This window comes from Oratosquilla oratoria, chromosome 1 (genome assembly GCF_046742065.1).
Source record: "Oratosquilla oratoria isolate Oo_2021 chromosome 1, ASM4674206v1, whole genome shotgun sequence".
Classification (NCBI taxonomy): domain Eukaryota; kingdom Metazoa; phylum Arthropoda; class Malacostraca; order Stomatopoda; family Squillidae; genus Oratosquilla; species Oratosquilla oratoria.
In genome coordinates this window covers 55,531,656-55,551,755 of record NC_134777.1, presented here as the reverse complement: position 1 = coordinate 55,551,755, position 20,100 = coordinate 55,531,656, and the positions used below count along the sequence as shown (strand labels likewise).

The 20,100-nt window shown below is 39.6% G+C and overlaps 1 protein-coding gene across 6 annotated transcripts in view; it reads right to left on the bottom strand.

Moving 5' to 3' along the window:
• LOC143025593 (uncharacterized) overlaps positions 1–19,389 on the bottom strand; it is a 45,153-nt gene extending 25,764 nt beyond the window's left edge. For 2 of the 6 annotated variants that reach the window (XR_012966422.1, XM_076185550.1), the window contains exons 1-7: positions 19,284–19,389; positions 13,831–14,264; positions 13,077–13,150; positions 12,712–12,790; positions 10,304–10,795; positions 9,740–9,850; positions 3,323–3,436 (exon numbers count right to left, since the gene is read on the bottom strand). Coding sequence is in view for 5 of the 6 variants with exons in the window: in XM_076185550.1 (XP_076041665.1) it covers positions 3,323–3,436; positions 9,740–9,850; positions 10,304–10,795; positions 12,712–12,790; positions 13,077–13,150; positions 13,831–14,136 (1,176 nt within the window). In the remaining variant the exon portion in view is untranslated. Of the gene's footprint in view, positions 1–3,322; positions 3,437–9,739; positions 9,851–10,303; positions 10,796–12,711; positions 12,791–13,076; positions 13,151–13,830; positions 14,265–19,224 lie in introns of all 6 variants that reach the window. The other 4 variants (XM_076185748.1, XM_076185694.1, XM_076185638.1 and 1 more) reach the window with 4 other exon arrangements.
• Positions 19,390–20,100: the final 711 nt, after the last annotated feature.

The following is a 20,100-nucleotide window of genomic DNA, read 5'->3' as shown; positions in this document are numbered from 1 at the left end:
GAATGCTGCGGGCTTTATGATTAAGCCCGGGCTTATTTATAAGTCTAGGAATCCACGTGCCTTGAAAAACAAGAACAAAGCTCTCCTACCCATCTATTGGATGTACAACACGAAGGCATGGATAATGAAGGCCCTTACAAACGACTGCTTCATCCCTCAGGTTAAGCTGTATTTAGCTAAAAGGGGCCTCCCCTTTAAGGTGCTTTTCTTGATGGATTGTGCTGGAGGCCATGCAACTGATCTGCATTATGACGGTGTGCAGATTGAGTTCTTGCCCCCAAACACCACAGCACTAATCCAGCCAATGGATCAAGGTGTCATCCGGGCTTTTAAGGCGCTCTACACCCGGACCACCATGCAGGGCCTGATAGAAATTGTTGACGAAGACCAAGATGACTTCACACTCAAGAAGTACTGGCGGACTTTCACAATAGCTTCGTGCTTGAGGAATATCCAGCAAGTGTTACCTGACATGAAGCCCCAAACAATTCATTCCTCATGGAAGAAGTTGTGGCCTCAAATTGTGAATGATTATGCTGGCTTCACTCCTGATGAAGTGCATCACTCGGCGGTTGATGAGGTTGTGAAATTGGCTAGACGTCTTCAGAAGGACAGCTTTGATGACATGACTTCTGAAGATGTCAACATCTTCATTGAGTGCCACACAGACCCTTTGACCAACGAGGACCTCATTGAAATGACTAAGTCAGCGAGTGAAGAAGAGGATGACGAAAACCCGCTAAAGCAGGGGTTCTTAATCTTTTTTCTCCAATTCCCCACTTTTTAGAGAGCCAACTCTCCATTTTTCACCACAGCATCGGTCTTTGACAAATTCGATTTTAACCCATGCAGTGTTTAGTACGTAAATATATGCTTTGCTTTTTTGTTCCATTTTACGGCCCTTAATTTTTGTTTTCCCCACTTGGCAACTCTGCCATTCCCCACAGGTTAAGAACCACTGCGCTAGAGGAAGAAATAGAAGAGCGTGGCTTAACTCTTGAAGGTCTGCAAGACATGTGCAATGTCGCTAAGGACCTGTAACGATGGGCACAAGAGATGGACGACGACATGACCCAAGCTGTGCACTTCAGCAACCTTATTGACGGTGCCATGACTGCCTACAAGAAGATTTTGGCACAAAAGATAAAAAAAAATGTCAGCAACTCCCTTTCACCATGTTCCTCACCCACAGGAAGCCGCCAGCAACAAAACCTTCGCCTTCGCTGTCACCTTCATCAGTCATCATTTAAGCCAGACTGCAACAAAACCAATGGTGAATAGAACCCCTTACTATTCATACATATCGTATGAGAGAAAAATAAAAAAATTGAAATGTTTATTTTAGATTTTCCATTTTTCAGGTCTTTTGTCTTTTTTCATTTTATCCAAGCTTTGTCCCTTTTGTCCTTTAACTCCCTACATCTTTTGCTGTACCAACACTTTACATATTCTTTTTCTTTCTTCTGTCTTGGAACATACTTTTCCACTCCTCTATAAATTTTTGTCAAAATATTCCATATGCTTCTCTTCTGTTCCTAATATAATTATACATTTCTTTTTATCCGCTAAGTCTCTTACAATATTCTCCTCCCTCATCACTTTAATAACTGTGTCCTTAGTTTGTGCTTTCATCTGTAATTTCACTATATCTCTAAATTCAATTTTATTATTCTCTTGGACTTTTTTCCATCCACTTACCTCTTTTGCTATGAATTCTTTATTCTCTTTATTATTCCTCTTTAATTCCTCATTCTCATCCTTTAATTCTCTTAACTGTCTTTTTAATTCTTTTATTTCTTTAGTTAGGTTTTGATTCTACTTCTTCAGTTCTTTCAGTTTATCAACTCTTTGTGTAACTAGTGTTAATTGGTTAGCCTCCCATGCTTTGTTAATTTTTTTTAGTTTCTCCTCTAGATTTACTAGTCAGGGGAGGTCGTCATCTCCTCCCTTATCAAATCCATAAAATCAGTCATCTTCTCTTTCCATTGAGCTGCTAATATTTATATTTCTGCTTTTGACACCTCTGCTCCCCTGTTCTACCTTGTCTGTGTGTTCTGTACTCCTTTTGTTGACACCTCTTCTAACGTCCCAGGCTGGTTCATCCCCTTCCTCATTTCCTCCCATTTTCCTCAGTAATCCCTCCCTTTCTCCTTTTTCTTCACCTTCCCACTACTCCACGAGCTTTCCCCTTCCCTACTTATACAACAAAGTTACTCCTTCGTTGTTGAGATCAACAAAACTTGAAGTTTTCATGGAGTTCCAAACTTTGCTGTCACTTCGACCGATGAGTGTGTCACAAGACACACCAAATCCAAAGCAAGGACGCTTCATTAAATCAGTGACCCCCCCACTCTGTCCCCTCATCCAGAAAAGGAGAAGACAGGGAGAAATCCCTTCGGGCTACATCAACTTATTTTTTACATATACTTCCTCACCCCCCATTCCCCACCCACTCCCCCTCATTCATCACATAATAATAATATATCAATAATGGTGTCGTGAGCATACTGAGGTCAATACAAGTAGCATTTACTTCCTTGGATGAAGAAATGGTGAAGAAAATACTAGTTACACAAATAAGACTAAGACTGAAATATGCAGTGACAATATGGCCACCCAGTACCAAAAAGAATATAAAGAAAATTGAAAGAATCCAAAGAGTAACAATGAAGATGGCCCTCACACTTTCAGAACTGCCATATGAAGAAAGATTTTCAAATCTGGAATTACCAACTCTGGAGCAAAGAAGAGAAAGAGGAGACTTGTTGACCATTTATAGAATCATTAGAGGAATAGAAGTCTTTGATAGAGACTTACTAACATGGGATATGAGAAATACAAGAGGACATGGAAAGAAACTCATAAAGGACAAATATAAAAGAGACCTGAAGAAGAACAGCTTTCCCCACAGTGGTGGATGTATGGAGCAAACTGGATAACAAAATGAGTGAGTGCAAAAACCATACACGAATTTAAGAACAATTTAGATTCTGCAAGATACGGAGATGGGACACCATGAATATAGCTCCCTTTCCCATAAGATACAACTAGGTAAATGCTTCAATAGACATATCCATGTATAAATATAAAAAAATGCCCTTTTTATTTTTATCTTCCAGTGTGAGTTATTCCAACTTATTTAATTTTCACTCAGAATTTATCAACTTGGCTTGGAACTATTTTGGTGTTCTTGTTCAAAGTTACTCTTTGAAACCTAAGTTTATATATATATATATATATATATATATATATATATATATATATATATATATATATATATATATACACACAAAATTATACAATAGAACTAAAAACACTATACCTGGTCAAAATCACCACTGCTGCTGGCTGAGCTGGTGTCTTCAAGAATAAAATCACTGATGCTATAATATGCATGTGGCCCCTTGCAACTCTCCTCACAGCCTTCCAGATGTTGCTAAGTGGGCAAAGGAAAAAGATAATAATGAATATTCTATTTAGTTACCAGATAACCAGGAGTATAGTGGGAGTTCAGGATGTACATGTTCTAAATGGAGAGAGTTGGGGAATATCAAGTCATTTTTTGGTGGAAGGTAAGTTGAGAATGTAGGACAGATGGAGAAAGAGGAAAAGGACAGAATGTTGGGAGGTGCTTAAAATGAACTGCTTAAATGGGAAACAAAAGGAGAAATAGTACAAGAAGAAGCTGAAAGAGGAGTGGGAGGGAGTGAAGGATAGAGTAGAACTAGAAGTGGAGGAGGAATGGGGACGGTTCAAGGAAGGAGTCACAAGGTGCACAAAGATGGTGTGTGAAACAAGGAGGATGGAAGAAGGTTGTAGAAGAGAAGAAGCAAGCTTTCACAGATTGGTTACAAAATAGGACAAGAGAATCATATGAGAGGTATAAAGAAAAGAAAAGAGGATTAAAGCATAAGATAAAGGAGGCAAAGAGGAGAGCAGATGTGAATTGAGGTGACAGTAGGACAGACAATTTTTAAAGTAATAAAAAGATATTTTGGAGAGAAATTAAGAGAGGAAGAGGAGGCAAATCAAGTAGAGAAGAAAAGGTAAAAGGTGCAGATGGAGAGACGATATTGGAAAAGAAGGCAGTAAGAGGAAGATGGGCAAAGTATTTTAGGGAGTTGCTAAATGTGAAGGAATATAAGGAGGGAAAGGTAGTTGCAGTGGGAGGCACTAAGGAAATGATAGTGATGAGGGAGGAAAATGGAGTAGAAATAAGGAAAGATTAGGTGAAGGCAGTTGTTAAGATGATGAGAGCAGGTAAGGCACCTGGATTGGAAAAAAAAAAACGTGTGTGTAATAGTTTCAGAGGGATCAGTTTGTCAAGTGTAGTTGGGAAGGCTTATGGGAGGGTTTTGATTGAAAGGATTAGGAGAGGAACAGAGGAAGTAATTGGTGAGGAACAGTGTGGGTTTAGGACAGGTAGGGATTTTGTGGATCAGATTTTTGTGGTTAGACGTATGTGAAAAACCTTTAGGAAAAGGTAAGGATGTTTTTTGAGCTTTTATGGACCTGGAAAAGGCTTATGACAGGGTAGACAGGAAGGTACTGTGGGAGGTACGGCAGATATATGGAATAGGAGGAAAGATTTTAAGAGTAGTCAAGAGTTTTTACAAGAGTAGTAGAGCTTGTGTTAGAAACAGAAATGGAGAGAGTGAGTGGTTTGAGGTAAAGGAAGGACTTCGTCAGGGATGTGTTACGGCTATTCAATTCATACATGGATGGGGTTGTGTGTGAGGTAAATGCAAGGGTAGTGGGTCAGGGATTGGAGATGGTTAAAGAAAATGTAGAGAAGTGGGAGATAAGCCAGCTGTTTTTTACTGACGGCATTGTGCTTGTAGCAGGATCAGAGGAAGGACTGAGGAAATTAGTGACAGTTTGAGAGGGTGTGCTAAAGAAGGAAGTTAAAGATAAATGTGGATAAAAGTAAGGTGATGAGATGTACAAGGGGAGAAAGTGGCAGCAGACTGGAAGTAATAAGGGAGAGAGACTAGGGGAAGTGGATAGTTTTAGACACTTGGGTGAGAATGTGATGGGACAGGAAGGAGTGGAGGTGGAGGTAGAATGTAGATTGAGAGAAGCAAGTAAATGCCTTGGTGGATTAAAAAGTTTAATGAGAAATAGACATTTGGGAATGAATGCTAAGAGGAGATTGTATGAAGGAGCGATAATGCCAACAGCACTGTATGGGGCAGAAACATAGAACATAAGAGAGAAAGAGAGGAGTTTGAATGTGTTTGAGATGAGGTGCCTGAGAAGTATGACATGGGTTACTAGGCCAGACAGAGTGAGAAACAAGGAGGTGAGTAGAGTAAGGGGTGGAAAGGGAGTTGGGAAATAGGGTTGATGAAAGAGTATTGGGATGGTTTGGATACATGGAAAGAATGAGTGAAGAAAGATTAGTAAAAGAGGTGTGGAAGGTAAAGGTGGAAAGAATAAACATGAGGGGGCAACCAAGGATGAGTTGGATAGGGTAAAAGGGGTAATGGGAAAAAGTGAAATGTTTGCTGAGGAAGGACAGGAGAGGACAGAAGATTGGAAGAGAGAATGGTTGAATATGGATGATGATGTAATGCATGAAAAGGAGTGAGTGGGGGATGGGGGGAGAAAGAATATGTGTATGTGTGAAAAATAAATTGACACAGCCTGAAGGGATTTTTCTCTATCCCCTCCTTTTCTGCATGAGGGAATGGAGAGGGAGGGTGCCAATTTAATGAACGGCTTTGCTGTGGATGTGCTGTGTCTTGTAACACTGCTTCTGACCCAGGGCAGTGGGCAAGATGCTGGGATGACCCGTCACCAAGGAGGAGCCAAGATAAGAGGGAGGGAAGAGGCTCGATGGGAGTGGAGTATGTGATGATGGAATGGGTGGGAGTGGTTTTAATGCCTTTGTTTTTTTGGCTACCTCCCTTGTAAGGGGGAAAAAGCCTCTGGAATATGTATGTATGTAGTTACCAGATCCATTATGTATTATTCTCATAGATGGTTTACACAAAAAAGGTTTTCCTTGTCACCTGACGCTTGGGTCAGAAGCAATGCCACATGGCACAACACCCCCATAGGAATAACCCTTCATTCACAAGGAGCTAAGATAAAAGTAAAGCACATGGGTGTTGGATAGGTGAAGAGTAGGTGCATGTCCTGGCTGGACATCTCCTCTAAGAGAGAAAGTGCCTTTTGTATGTACATATAAAAAGAAAACCACTCTAACAAAGAAATAGAAAAAGATATCCTGCTCAAAAATTCATATGCAGAGGGTCTAGACAACATCTAGAACCAAAAACAATATTGACAGCACTTTCTGCAATCTTCAACTATTCCTGAATTCACATCAGAATACCAGCAACTTGGTATAAAACATACATAAACTCCCACCTTAAAACCTTACAAATCACCAAGCTCTTATGTCTTACAGACCTATATCATTCCTCTCTACCATATCAAAGGAGAGAATGATAGTCATAAGAATCAAAATTAACAAACCAACATGGTTTCATGTAGACTACTCCACCAACACTGCTCACACACAAGATATTTTATGAATTAAAAATTAAGCCATCAGATGCAACAATAATGGTGTCATCTAAGATAAACAAGGCCTTGGTTATAATTCATTGATACATTCCCTCAAGGAATATCAAATCAATCAATCAACTTTCTGTCTTAAATCTCTTGCATGAGACCTATAGACCCCAAAAATCAGACAATAGCCACTGGACTACTCCACAATAACTTAGTGAAGAGACTGCAGAGCCATCTTAAAGAGATTGAACTAACTTCTGCTTTCCACACTTTTTTTTTAAGTTATTCCTCACTTGAGCATAAGTACACATGGGAGAGGGTGGTGGATGGAAGGGTGGTAGATAGAGTGTTAATGGACTATGTAGTGGTAAATAGGAGTATAATAGGAAGAGTTAAGGATGTACATGTTCTAAGGGGAGAGAGTGGAGGAATATCAGATCATTTTTTGGTGGAAGGTAAGTTGAGAGTGGAGGATAGATGGAGAAAGAGGAAAAGGACAAAAGGTAGGGAGGTGCTTAGAGTGAACTCTTTAAAAGAGCAGCAAAAAGGAGGAGCACAAGAAGAAACTGAGAGAGGAGTGGGAGGGAGTGAAGGATAGAGTAGAACTAGGAGTGGAAGAGGAATGGGGATGGTTCAAGGAGGGAGTCACAAAGTGTGAAAAGATGGTGTGTGGAACAAGAAGGATGGTTGGAAATAGAAGGAAGGTAAGTGAGTGGTGGGATGAGGAAACAAAGAAAGTTGCAGAAGAGAAGAAGTGAGCTTTCACAGATTGGTTACAAAATAGGAGAGAGTCATATGAGAGGTACAAAGAAAAGAGAAGAGAAGTAAAGCACAAGGTTAAGGAGGCAAAAAGGAGAGCAGATGTGAAATGGGGTAGGAGTATGACAGAAAATTTTGAAAGTAATAAAAAGATTATTTGGAGAGAAATTAAGATAGGAAGAGGAGGCGAACCAAGTAGAGAAGAAAAGGTAAAAGGTGCATATGGAGAGATGATAATAGAAGAGAAAGCAGTAAGAGGAAGATGGGCAGAGTATTTTAGGGAGTTGCTAAATGTGAAGGAAGATGGGGAGGGAAAGATAGTTGCGGTGGGAAATGCTAAGAAAATGACTGTGATGAATGAGGAAAATGGAGGAGAAATAAGGAAGGATGAAGTGAAGGCAGTTGATAAGATGAAGAGAGCAGATAAGGCACCTGGCCTGGATGGATGTCATGCAGAATGTCTAGAAAAAGGAGGTACAGTGATGGGGGACTGGCTGGTGAAGTTGTTTAATGTTTGTTGGAGAGAGGGTAGAGTGCCGGAGTACTGGAGGACTGCCTGTATAGTTCCACTCTACAAGGGAAAAGGGGACAAGTGTGAGTGTAGTGGTTGCAGAGGGATTAGCTTGTTGAGTGTGGTTGGGAAGGCTTATGGGAGGATCTTGATTGAGAGGATTAGGAGAGGAACAGAGGGAGTAATTGGTGAGGAACAGTGTGGATTTAGGACAGGTAGATGTTGCGTAGATCAGATTTTTGTGGTAAGACAGACATGTGAGAAAGCTATAGGAAAAGGTAAAGATGTTTTTTGGGCTTTTATGGATTTGGAAAAGGCTTATGACAGGGTAGACAGGAAGGCACTGTGGGAGGTTTTGCAGATATACAGGATAGGAGGAAAGCTTCTAGGAGCTGTGAAGAGCTTTTACGAGAGTAGTAGAGCGTGTGTCAGGATTAGAAATGGAGAGAGTGAATGGTTCGAGGTGAAGGTGGGACTTCGTCAGGGATGTATTATGTCGCCCTTGCTGCTCAACTTGTACATGGATGTGGTGGTGCGAGAGGTAGATGTGGGGGTGGTGGGTCAGGGATTGGAGATGGTTGGGAAAAGTGGAAAAAAGTGGGGGGTGAGCCAGCTGTTGTTTGCGGACAACACTGTGCTTATAGCAGGATCAGAGGAGGGATTGAAGAAGTTGGTGACAGAGTTTGGGAGAGTGTGTAAAAGAAGAAAGTTGAAGATAAACGTGAGTAAAAGTAAGGTGATGAGATGTATAAGGGATGAAAGTGGCAGCAGACTGGAAGTGAGCATTAAGGGAGAGTGACTGGAGGAAGTGGATAGTTTTAGATACTTGGGTGCGAATGTGGCAGGAAAGGGAGGAGTGGAGGTAGAATGTAGACTGAGAGAAGCGAGTAAATGCCTTGGTGGATTAAAAAGTGTAATGAGAAATAGACATTTGGGAATGGATGCTAAGAGGAGATTGTATGAAGGAGTAATTGTGCCAACAGCACTTTATGGGGCAGAAACATGGAACATGAAGAGAGGAAGAGAGAAGGAGTTTGAATGTGTTTGAGATGAGGTGTCTGAGAAGTATGATGGTGGTTACTAGGCTGGATAGAGTGAGAAATGAGGAGGTGAGGAGGAGAACAGGGGTGGAAAGGGAGTTGGGAGATAGGGTGGATGAAAGAGTATTGGGATGGTTTGGATGGAAAGAATAAGTGAAGAAAGACTAGTAAAAGAGGTATGGATGGCAGATGTGGGGGGGGAGTGAACATGAGGGGGTGACCTAGGATGAGATGGATGGATGGGGTGAAAGGGGCCTTGGGGAAGAGGGGAATGTCTGTTGAGGAAAGACAGGAGACAACAGAAGACAGGGGTGAATGGAAAATGGTAGTATATGGATGATGTTGTGATGCATGAAGTGGAATGGACTGGGATTGGGGTGAGGTAGTATGTGTGAGAAAAATTTGACACAGCCCGAAGGGATTTCTCCCCGTCTTCTCCTTTTCTACATGAGGGGATGGAGAGGGGGGTTGCCGATTTAATGAAGCGGCCTTGCTGTGGATGTGCTGTGTCTTGTGACACTGCTTCTGACCCAGGGCAGTGAACAAGATGCAGGGATGAACCATCATCCAGGAGGTGCCAAGATAAGAGGGAGGGTAGAGGATGAAGGGGAGTGGAGTGTTTTAGGGATGGAATGGGTGGGGATGGTTTTTATGCCTTTGTTTTTTGGCTACCTCCCTTGTAAGGGGGAAAAAGTCTTTGGTATATGTATGTATTCCTTACTCCTCATTCTTTTCATATGAAGGTCATGGGTCTTCTGCAAGCAAGACCTGGGGCAATGAGTTGATTGATTAATCTTTCCATATACTCAAACCATTTTTGATCTATCTTATGCAACAACTTTTTTTAACATCTAATCTATTTCACTATGCCAATCTGAAGACAGTACAGGTTGGCTTCTCTACTCACCCTCACTTCACTTGAACAGGTGCTTTCTGTAGAAGCAACTGACTTTTGACAGCACTGGTGATTCTGCAATTCTTCAGCCTCTGGTAGAGCTCCAACCTGTTCTACCATAAACTTTGAAGGCAAAGAAAAATAATGAATATCCTAATTAGTTCCCAGATCCATTATGAATTATTCTCATAGATGGTATAAATGAAAAAGGTTTTCTCTGCTCCCTGCTGCTTATTAAATAATAACAATTGCCTTGAATTTCTATCTATATACCAAAAGGCCTCTTACCCCTTATAAGGGAGGTAGCCAGACAAGTTTTGCACCCATTCCCACCCAACCTACTTCCATCTAACATCTATATTTTCCCTTTTATTTCAACCCCTTGTAGATGAAGGGCCATCCCTACCCCTACCCCACTGCCTGGGCCAGAAGCAATACAGCAATGTAGGCTTGTATATCCCCACTGCTTCATTACATAGTGACGCTCCCTCTTCATCCACTTATGAGCAATTAAAGATAGGTAGAAATCCTTGTAAAGGCAGAAATCCACATGCACCAAAGATCATTCTAACTTACCTCCCTGTTTATGATCAGCCATGAGTTGACATCATCTTTTTTGGACATGTTCTCTGATAACTCTGGAACAACACAGTTGGTCTGTGACATTTTGGCATCCCTTGCCTCCTTGGCCTGTTGTTGCTCTTCAGTCTCCTTTACCTCCTTGGTCTGCTGTTGTTCTTCAGTCTCCTTTATCTCTGTGGTCTGCTGTTGCTCTTCAGTCTCCTTTACTTCTGTGGTCTGCTGTTGCTCTTCAGTCTCCTTTACTTCTGTGGTCTGCTGTTGCTCTTCAGTCTCCTTTACTTCTGTGGTCTGCTGTTGCTCTTCAGTCTCCTTCACCTCTTTGGTCTGCTTTGCCTTGTTGTTCTGTCTCATCTGTTCAAACTGCTTGGCTTGGACTCTCATTGCTTCTTCAATCTTCCAGTTAATATCTTGCTTCTGGTCTGGTTCCAGCTCGCTGAGCTTGTTAGTCCTGTTTTCATGTTTTGCAGATGTAACACACGGCTCTGACTTCATGAAATACACAAAGAAAGGTACAACAATTATCTAAAGTCCATGAAATGTAAAAATTATGAACTAATTGAAACATATTCTGCAAACCTTTACAGGGAGACAGAAAAGAAGTCTAAACATATTTGAGAAATTTGGTAGGCATTGCATGAATGGAAAAAATAAGAAATGCAGAGGTGAATCAGAGGACAGGGGTAGAAAGAAAACAGTCACTTAGGGTAAATCAGTGTTGAGGTGGTTTGGGCATATGGAAAGAATGAGTTAGGAAAGAAGAATGAAAAACTGAAGCAAATGAATGGGACTTGAGTGGAAGAATGAGATGGATAGAATAGGTACAGGGCCTCTGGATGCATGAGGAATATCTGTTGAGCAAAGAAGAGAGAGTGCTTGATAGGAGTTAATGGAGTGTGGCTGTAAATTGATGAAAAAATGACACAACCCTAATGATTGTTCTTCATGCATGTTCTGTAAAATGTTCAAGTTGACAGAGAATCACCATATATTGAAAGAGTAGGTAAACTAGCTCCAGCTGTTGGGCACTACTGTGGTGCTACCTTGTTACATTACCTTTGACCAGAGATGTGACTGGGGACAGGGATAGCTCTTCATCCATGATGTGCTAAAATAGGTTGGGTGATGAATAGACTTTAGATGGCTGTCAGGTGTGTGTATGCTTTGAGCTGGCCACTCCTTCCTCATAAGGTGGGAAAAGCCTTTTGGTATCTATTATATGAAATGGAAGTGGGCTTTGATTTGCCCCAAAACCCCTTTATAAGGGGGGATATGGCCTTTGGTAAACACGTGTCTTGTATTTGTGGTGCTGTGCTATTACTGTTGGATTATTTGTATATATGAGATATTTGACACTGTGTTTAAGGGTTGTAACAGGTAGGTTATATGTAAATAGATATAGCAATGATGATATTAGTGCTCCTTGGGACATACTTTCCTGATATGATTTGTGTCAATCATGTGTTATCATGTGTCATTCAGGAGGTGCTAAGATAAGAGGGAGGGTGGAGGGGTGTGGAGTGTATTCAGGGATGGAATGGGTGGGAATGATTTTATGCCTTTTTCTTTTTGGCTACCCCCCTTGTAAGGGGGAAAAAGCCTTGATATATGTATGTATGTATGTGTTATTCCTATCATTCTGATTTCCAATACCAGGATACTAAATATATGCACAACACATTACAGGGGCGATCATTCTGGGTATAGAGGCATTCATTCTACTACCTTTCTAACCCTAAATGTAGACAACCTGGTTAAGTTTGCTTCTTACACTACTAGCCATTATGGGGAAATGGTTAACAAACATTACCGTGCTTCCTAAATCCTAGAAAATAATGACTAGTTTACTTATGACATATTTCCAATATTCATTAATAATTTTACCTCCTTGGGACTCCACTGGGTGTTTTTAGTGGTCGTGCAAGATGGACCCATTTGTACATCTTCAAATCTCACCAACATTACTTACACTAGTCAAGCATAAACACACATAACTACTTTAATAATTTACAAAACAGTGACCAAAATTATTTCCAAAATTGCAGGTAAGTTGTCTACTTATATCTATCTATGAGCCTCTTCTCCCTTACAAGGCAGCCAGCCAAGGCACGCCACGCATCCATTCCCACCCATTCTACTTCCATTGTTTCCCTCTCATCTTTGCTCCTCATGGATGAAGGGTCATCCCTGTCTCCTGTCCACTGCTCCAGTCAGAAGATAAGTTGTGCAATGAGAAATTAGAATCATTGTACCTGCCATCATTAAAAGATTCATGATAAGAACAGACATTATGGAAGTATTTAGATCACTAAAGGAAGAGGGCAAATCTTAGATCTTTAAGTAAATACACACAATAATAATTATATTCCACATATACAAGACTTTAAGGAACCCTGAATACTCACTCTCCTGCAAATTTCTTTAACATCTTTTTGAAGCTCTGCATTCTTTGACTCCAAATGCTGTACCTTTGAGGTAATTTGTCTACAGAAAAAGAATAATAAATAAATTAACTAATACAAGCTATCTATTTATATACTGAGGGCTTTCCCCCCTTATAAGAAAAGTAACCTAGTCAAAAGGCACATACCCACTCCCACCCACCACCCTTTCTTCCCTCTCATCTTAGCTCCAGATGGATAAAGCTAAGCACATGAAGGAGACAATCTGCAAAATAACAATAATGCTGTAAATCTAGTTTTGTGTTCACATTAAATGATTTGTCAACTGTGTGGAATAAGTAATATGAATATAAAGATCTTGCAATTACCTCTCAAAAGTCCTCTGATTTTCAACTACTATTCTCAAATACTCCAGGATCTTCAGTTGCGTATTCCTTGCTTCCTGAAAGAATTGAACAAGAGTAAGAGTGAGAGAAATCTTTACTGGAGGACATAAAATCTCTTTCATAAACTGACAAAATCATATAAAAAGTGAAAAAAATTACATGGAATTATATAATACTACTTCTTATTATTTTAATGTCTCTTAGTTCTGCATTGCTGAGAATAAATTAATTATTTCTGCATTGCAATGTTGGGAGGTATGTGAGCAGCATATGCTAGAAAGTGCAGAGCCTGGAAAGGTAACAGTTTTAACTAGAACTCACAGAGTAACATGGGGATCAAACCTGTAATTAGGAGGATGTATTTGCCTAGATGCTTCTGATTGTACCACTAACATGTAATGTCTCATATTATAATTCTGACAGCATTTATTATTTCATTTAAAATGATTAATTCTGATAGTAGTTATGATTTTATTTTGAATCCATTTATAATTAACATATATTTCATACCATAAATTTCTAGGGGCTCTTGCGACACTCCTAAACAGCATTCTTTTACAGTTGGAGTCTAATTTTCATTACCAGCTAGGAAGGAAGGAAGGAAGGAAGGAAGAAGAAGCAGAAGAAAAAGAGGAGGAAGAAGAAAAGAGAGAGGGGGAAGTGAGGGATTCTTATTTAGTTTAAATCACAAGTATTAGTAACAACTATTGACTAGTCCTTTAAGGAATTAACATACCTGTAGGCTGGGGTCTGTCACTGTTGAAGCAACGTCTTGCCCACATCCATTCTTGCACTTTGACCCCTGGTTCTCATGAGGCACACTTTTCTCTCTTGTTGCTTTGGGAATAGTGCCGAATGGACATGACTTTGCATTCACATGATGAAAGTTGCTACAGTGTGTATTTGCCTTCTCCATTTTCCACTTGGCTTCACTCATTTGTGTTTGTTTCTTATGACTCTGATGACTGTGACTCATGTCACATAAAGTCTCCACAGAGTTTGAACCTTTTGGTTCTTGCTCCATATTCTGTGTTTCTGACATTACCTGTGCCCAAGTTTCACTAAATCTTCAAGTTCCTATGACGAACTTTGTTTAGTTCAACAAGTAATGACACAGAAAATAAATACAATTGTTCTGCTAATCTGAAATAAATCCACTAATATTCAATCCTGAAAATAAAAGGATAAATTTTCTCAACAAAATACTCCTTTTGTTACCATCAAACCATCTAATTCTATTCCAATCCTTACTTCAAAAGTAATCATTATCATGATATAATTGTTGCCGTAGTTGCCACTGGTGTTGAGGATAATTTTCCCAGGTATCAAGTAATGTCATGAATCCCATTTTGATATCCTGTAATACTTTTTCACCTTAGCTATCAACAAACATCAAGAGGACACCTAGAAGAGGGAGACCATTTACTGCCTCAACACCTCCAAGTGGTGCTTCCAAGGACCTACTCATCCGGGTTGCCAAGAGTGAAGCAGTGACTGAGACTAACAGTATATTCACTTGCTATCAAACTTTTCTCCCACTATTCAACAAGTTCCTTCCTAACACACAAGCATCCTCTGGCAATGATGCATAATGGTTGGGGTGTGGAAAGAAAACCTCTGGAAATCCTTAGTCACAACCCACATGGGTGGTGGGACAAGCCCTATGATCATTCTGTCATGGGATAAGGGGCACTATAGTCTGTGTACTCCAGAGTCTATTCGAGGTGTGCCATTCTGCCATATCAATCAACCTTAGCACATGCCTCTCTTATTTCCCATATACAGTATATGCTATTTGAAATGCTCTTTTTTTTTTAATTCTGTATATGGTAATGGAAGCTGTATAGTACAATGAATATCTTTTAGGAAAATAACAATAATTCTAACAAATTCTATGACATGTGGCAACACTTTTTCCCCATGTTGCTACACCAAGGTGTCACATGTGAAACAGGTGGGATGGGGTGGGTAATCATTATAACCCTAAAAAGTGATACTTATTGTACTATACAGCTTCCTATAGCCTACTATATACAGAATTAAAGAAAAAATCAAATATGACATGCATGGGAAATAAGAGAAGCATGTATTAAAGTTGATTTGGTACAATGTATGTCATATCTCAAATGGACTCCTTAGAGTGCAGAGACTATATTTTGGCCTGTATAACTAAGCAGCCCTCTTTAGGATCTACTCTGCTCATCCCACATGGGGAGAGACTAGAAAAGGCATCTCAAACAGTATTTCCTTACCTCACCTTGGCTGGGAACCTGCACCACATTTAGGTCACCTAAATGTGAAAATTTTTATCTAACAAGAATCTTTCTCAAGCTTTCTAAAGCTGATAATATAAATCCCCAACAACTCCAGCTCTAACCAATGAGCACCACATCCCCTATATGAAACAAGATCATTACAGACTGCTTCTGCACCATTCTTGCTACCCTATTATCTAAAAAAACCCACACATCCTACATCCTACCAGGGATTATTCTCACATGCAGCAGAGCACTAATTGTGCTAGTTGAAATAAGTAATTTGTACATACATACATATACCAAAGGCTTTTTTCCCCCTTACATGGGGGGGGGGGTAGCCAAAAAGAAAAAGGCATAGAAACCACTCCCACCCATTCCATCCCCTACATATTCCATTCCCCTCCACCCTCCCTCTCATCTTGGCACCTCCTGGATGACAGGTCATCCCTGCATCCTGTCCATTGCCCTGGGTCAGAAGCAGTGTCGCAAGACACAGCACATCCACAGCAAGGCTGCTTCATAAAAGACGGGGAGAAATCCCTTCGGGCTGCGTCAAATTATTTCTCATACATACTTCCTCACCCCCATCCCCCACCCACTCCCCCTCATGCATCACAGCATCATCCATACACAACCCTTCTCCATTCACCCCTATCTTCTGTCCTCTCCCGTCCTTCCTCAACAGACATTCCTCTCTTTTGTAATGCCCCTTTTACCCCATCCATCCATCTCATCCTAGGACACCCCCTCATATTCACTCCTTCCACACCGCTTTTACTAATCTTTCTTCACTCATTCTTTCCATGTGTCCAAACCATCCTAATACTCTTTCATCAACCCTATCCCCCAACTCCCTTTCCACCTCTGCTCTCCTCCTCACCTCCTCATTTCTCACTCTATCTAGCTGTCAAATTCTTCTACAAAATATAGTGACTATAATTATATGTCCATCTCAGAAAACCCAAAGAACTTCTGGGGGCTCTGGGCAGACCCCAGACTGTAGCTTTGCCTCAAAGGCTTCAGCTCCTTGGGCCTCACCTGACAATTTTGTGCAGTTCTAAAATTTCATAAAAATAGTCCCTGCATCCTACATTACCTCTGATTTCAGAAGCACGCTACAACCAGTTTCCACTACCAATCTGCGCTACCTACATGTGTCCACAACATTCATGTGAATTATTCAAATATCCACCCTATTCTAAGCTACCTACCACTGTGTACCATATGTTGGCATTCCAGCCAGCTTCCATCCCAATCGACATGTCCATTGCCAGTACCTGATTTACACAGTTCTCTTATTTCAAGCATCTTCCCCACATGCAAATACCCAACAAACTACCAGTCCTTATACACATCCACTGCTGTTCTCACACCAATACTGTATAATCCACATTTGAAATGACTGTGCGGAATGGCAAATGATCACTTAAATCGATTAGATATTCAAGATTTAGATCAATTATAGCAGTGGTCTGAAAAGTTGTTAATGAAATTTAACATGGGTAAAAATAACAATAAGTACGATTAAAAGTTATTTGGAAATTCGTTAACAAAACTGGATAGTGAAAAGGATCTCTGTGTAATTATCAGTAATGATCTCAAATCATCTAAGCAGTGTATTTCAGCCTCTGAGAAAGCAAATAAGATTGTAGGACTGATTGCATGATCTGACTTCAAAAGTCCATTTCTCATCAACAAACTAAATAAATTGTTAGTTTGTCCACATCTATAATATGCTGTTTCTGTATGGTCACCGAATCTCATTAAATACATTGACAGATTGGAAAAAGTACAACGGTGAGCCACAAAACTGAATTCAAATATCAAAACTAAATCATATGAAAATTGACTCAAACATATGAATCAGTTTTCCCTAAAAAAGCATAGACTCAGAGGTGACTTGATACAGGTCTTTAAGATTCTAAAGGGAATCAACAATATCAAATGACAAAATTTTCACACTGAATGAGAATCCGACAAGAAATAATGGTCTCAAACTGTCAGGAAATAAATTTAATTTGGAAGTGAGTAGAAACAACTTCGCTAACCATGTAGTTAACGAATGGAATAAACTTCCTGCAGAGGCATTGCAATGTAGTTCAGTTCGAAGATTTAAGATTTGTTTAGATAAACACCTAAGCAAGATTATTTGTTTGTTATTAGTCTCTTCATTATTGTTTGCTTGATTTTCATTTAATATTAGTTGTCAATTTATTATTATTTACTGTTTACCTATCTAACTATACCTATGCATTTATTAATCTTATTTATTATTATTCATAATTTATCTTATTTTTTTTTCGCATACGACCTAGTTATGGACCAAAAGGTCTCCTGTCGGCTTGTTCAGCCTTTGTAATCCTATACCTCAGGACGTTCTCGCCCCGTTAGTCATTGCCATCTGACATCTCGTGACAGGAAAAGAACGTCCATTTGCCACTGTGAAGCTCCCTTCACAAACCCACATTTATTAGAACGTCGTATCTCATACAACATTCTACAACAACAATGCCACCAGACCAATTCTTTGAAAAAATAATAATCAATCCCATAAACATAAACAATTCTAAGCCATCACGTGATATGCGACGGACAACAGCTTGACACTACAACTGACGAAAACATAAACAACCTTCATGAAATCAGTTATGAAATAATAAAGTAAACTTTCAACACCGCCAGATTCTCTCGATAGTATAAGCCTGCAGTAACGCATAAATAGCTAACTCGGTATATAACTAATCATTTATACGCAACGAGTACCTACATCAAAATCGAAAAAATCTTGAATTGTCACTGTGAACAATTTTGTACTAAATAAAACTTGCTCCGACTGAGACCAAAATCCATCGAATACCTGTCATGAAAGCAAGTCAAATATCGAATATTTTAACAGCTCTAACATATTAATTCAATCAGTCGAGAAAGGAAAATCCCTCACTTATTCGTAGGGATTATTTTTGGGTACTTCTTGTTTGATTCTTTCGCCAAACGGTTTAAATAATCTCCAGGAAATTCACTATACTCTGGTGTAAAAAAATAACAGTAACGTTGTTATCGAAGTCTTTCAAAGTATATAAAAATACTATGTCTGCAGTCGAACCATTTATGCGCAAAAAAAAAAAAAAAAACGTGGGGCAACATTATTCCCACTTCTTTCTGTCTGCTATCCTGTTTCTATTCAATTACAATATTTTTCACGATATCCTTTGACTACCTGACTTTCTCTTGTTATGTCTCGTACTCGAATACAAATCGAATGAATTTTAATTTAAACCTATTTTGCTTCATGTAGACGGAACCCTACCAACACTCCTTCCTTGCATATGACAATTATACCCATGCATCAGATCAATAGTAACAACGATAATAATAATAATATTGATATTAACAATAATAGCAACAATGACAAAAAACTCCTGGTCAAGCTTTATCGTGACATTGCTAGGCAATCGCATGTTTTCGAATATAATTATGAAGAAAATAAATACGTGATTCCTGGGGCTTCTGGGTTTACTGCATTTTCACATCCGCAAGCTCTACCACCGTAATTTACAAATTTTCTTTCTAGATTTTAAAGAATTCAGGGATACATAATTCTCTTTCACCCTTTAATGCCCCCGTTATTAAGATAGTATTATGGAAGTCAGGATGTTTTTCTACATATATGATATTCCATTACTGTTGACGTTTGTGTAATATACTGTTGTCACAACGTAGCATTAGGCATACAAGTACAAGGGTGCGTACGTTATCTACAGTTGCCAGAGAGTTATTAATGGTTTAATTTCAACACGACGTCTAGGCGGCTCATTAGTATTGTCTAATGTTCACATTAAAAAAAAAAACACGACTGAAACCCAGTCACACACTTTTTTCATCGTTGCCACGTCACAAAGTTTCCGTTCAAATTAATCACACGCTGTCTTACTTCCAACACCACCACTTTCTGACTACCAGCTCTGACGTCCAGAACGATACTGAAGACCAGAGGTAAACATTAGGGGATCGACATCTTACACGGTTACACCAACCCATGAACATAAACAAATGTGACAACACCAGTACAGGACGTGCATTGATAAGATAAGACAACTTACTTCTGCGACTAATTTTGTACATTAACAAATTATATTTGTAACACTGACAGGGATTATACCAAAATATCACGAATAATTGTTACAAAAACTATCAGAATCGGTATTCGTTAAATTAAAAATGATCTGCAACGTCAATCTTTCATATATCTCCTGGGCTGACTAGGGCAAAATGCATTTTCATCAACATGACGTCATCCATTCATTGAGTCATGGGACGACTAATACTCATTTTGTCATGATTGGTGCAACATCCTAGACTTTTTATTTCATTATTGTAATCTCATCCACGAAGTTAACAGTTTAAATTATATATGAAGTTGTTTATTAAATAATTCAACATCCAACACTATTCTCCTGAGAGACTGCATGAGTATGACTCACCTCCTCAACTCTCTACATAGCCCTCCGCTGCCCACGCATGCGCATTCCCATTCGCATCTTCCTATTCCACAAATCATCGTCACGCGTTCCGCAAAAATATTCTCCACCTTTACATGCACCTCCTCATTCTCTGGATGTAAATGATAGGCTCTTCATCTGCCTTTGGGGCAGAATGGATATGCTAACACGACCATTTTTATGTATCAGTCAATCGACCATTTTAAGTTAAGATAAAGGTTATGGTCACAGGCCACCCTTGTCCCAGAG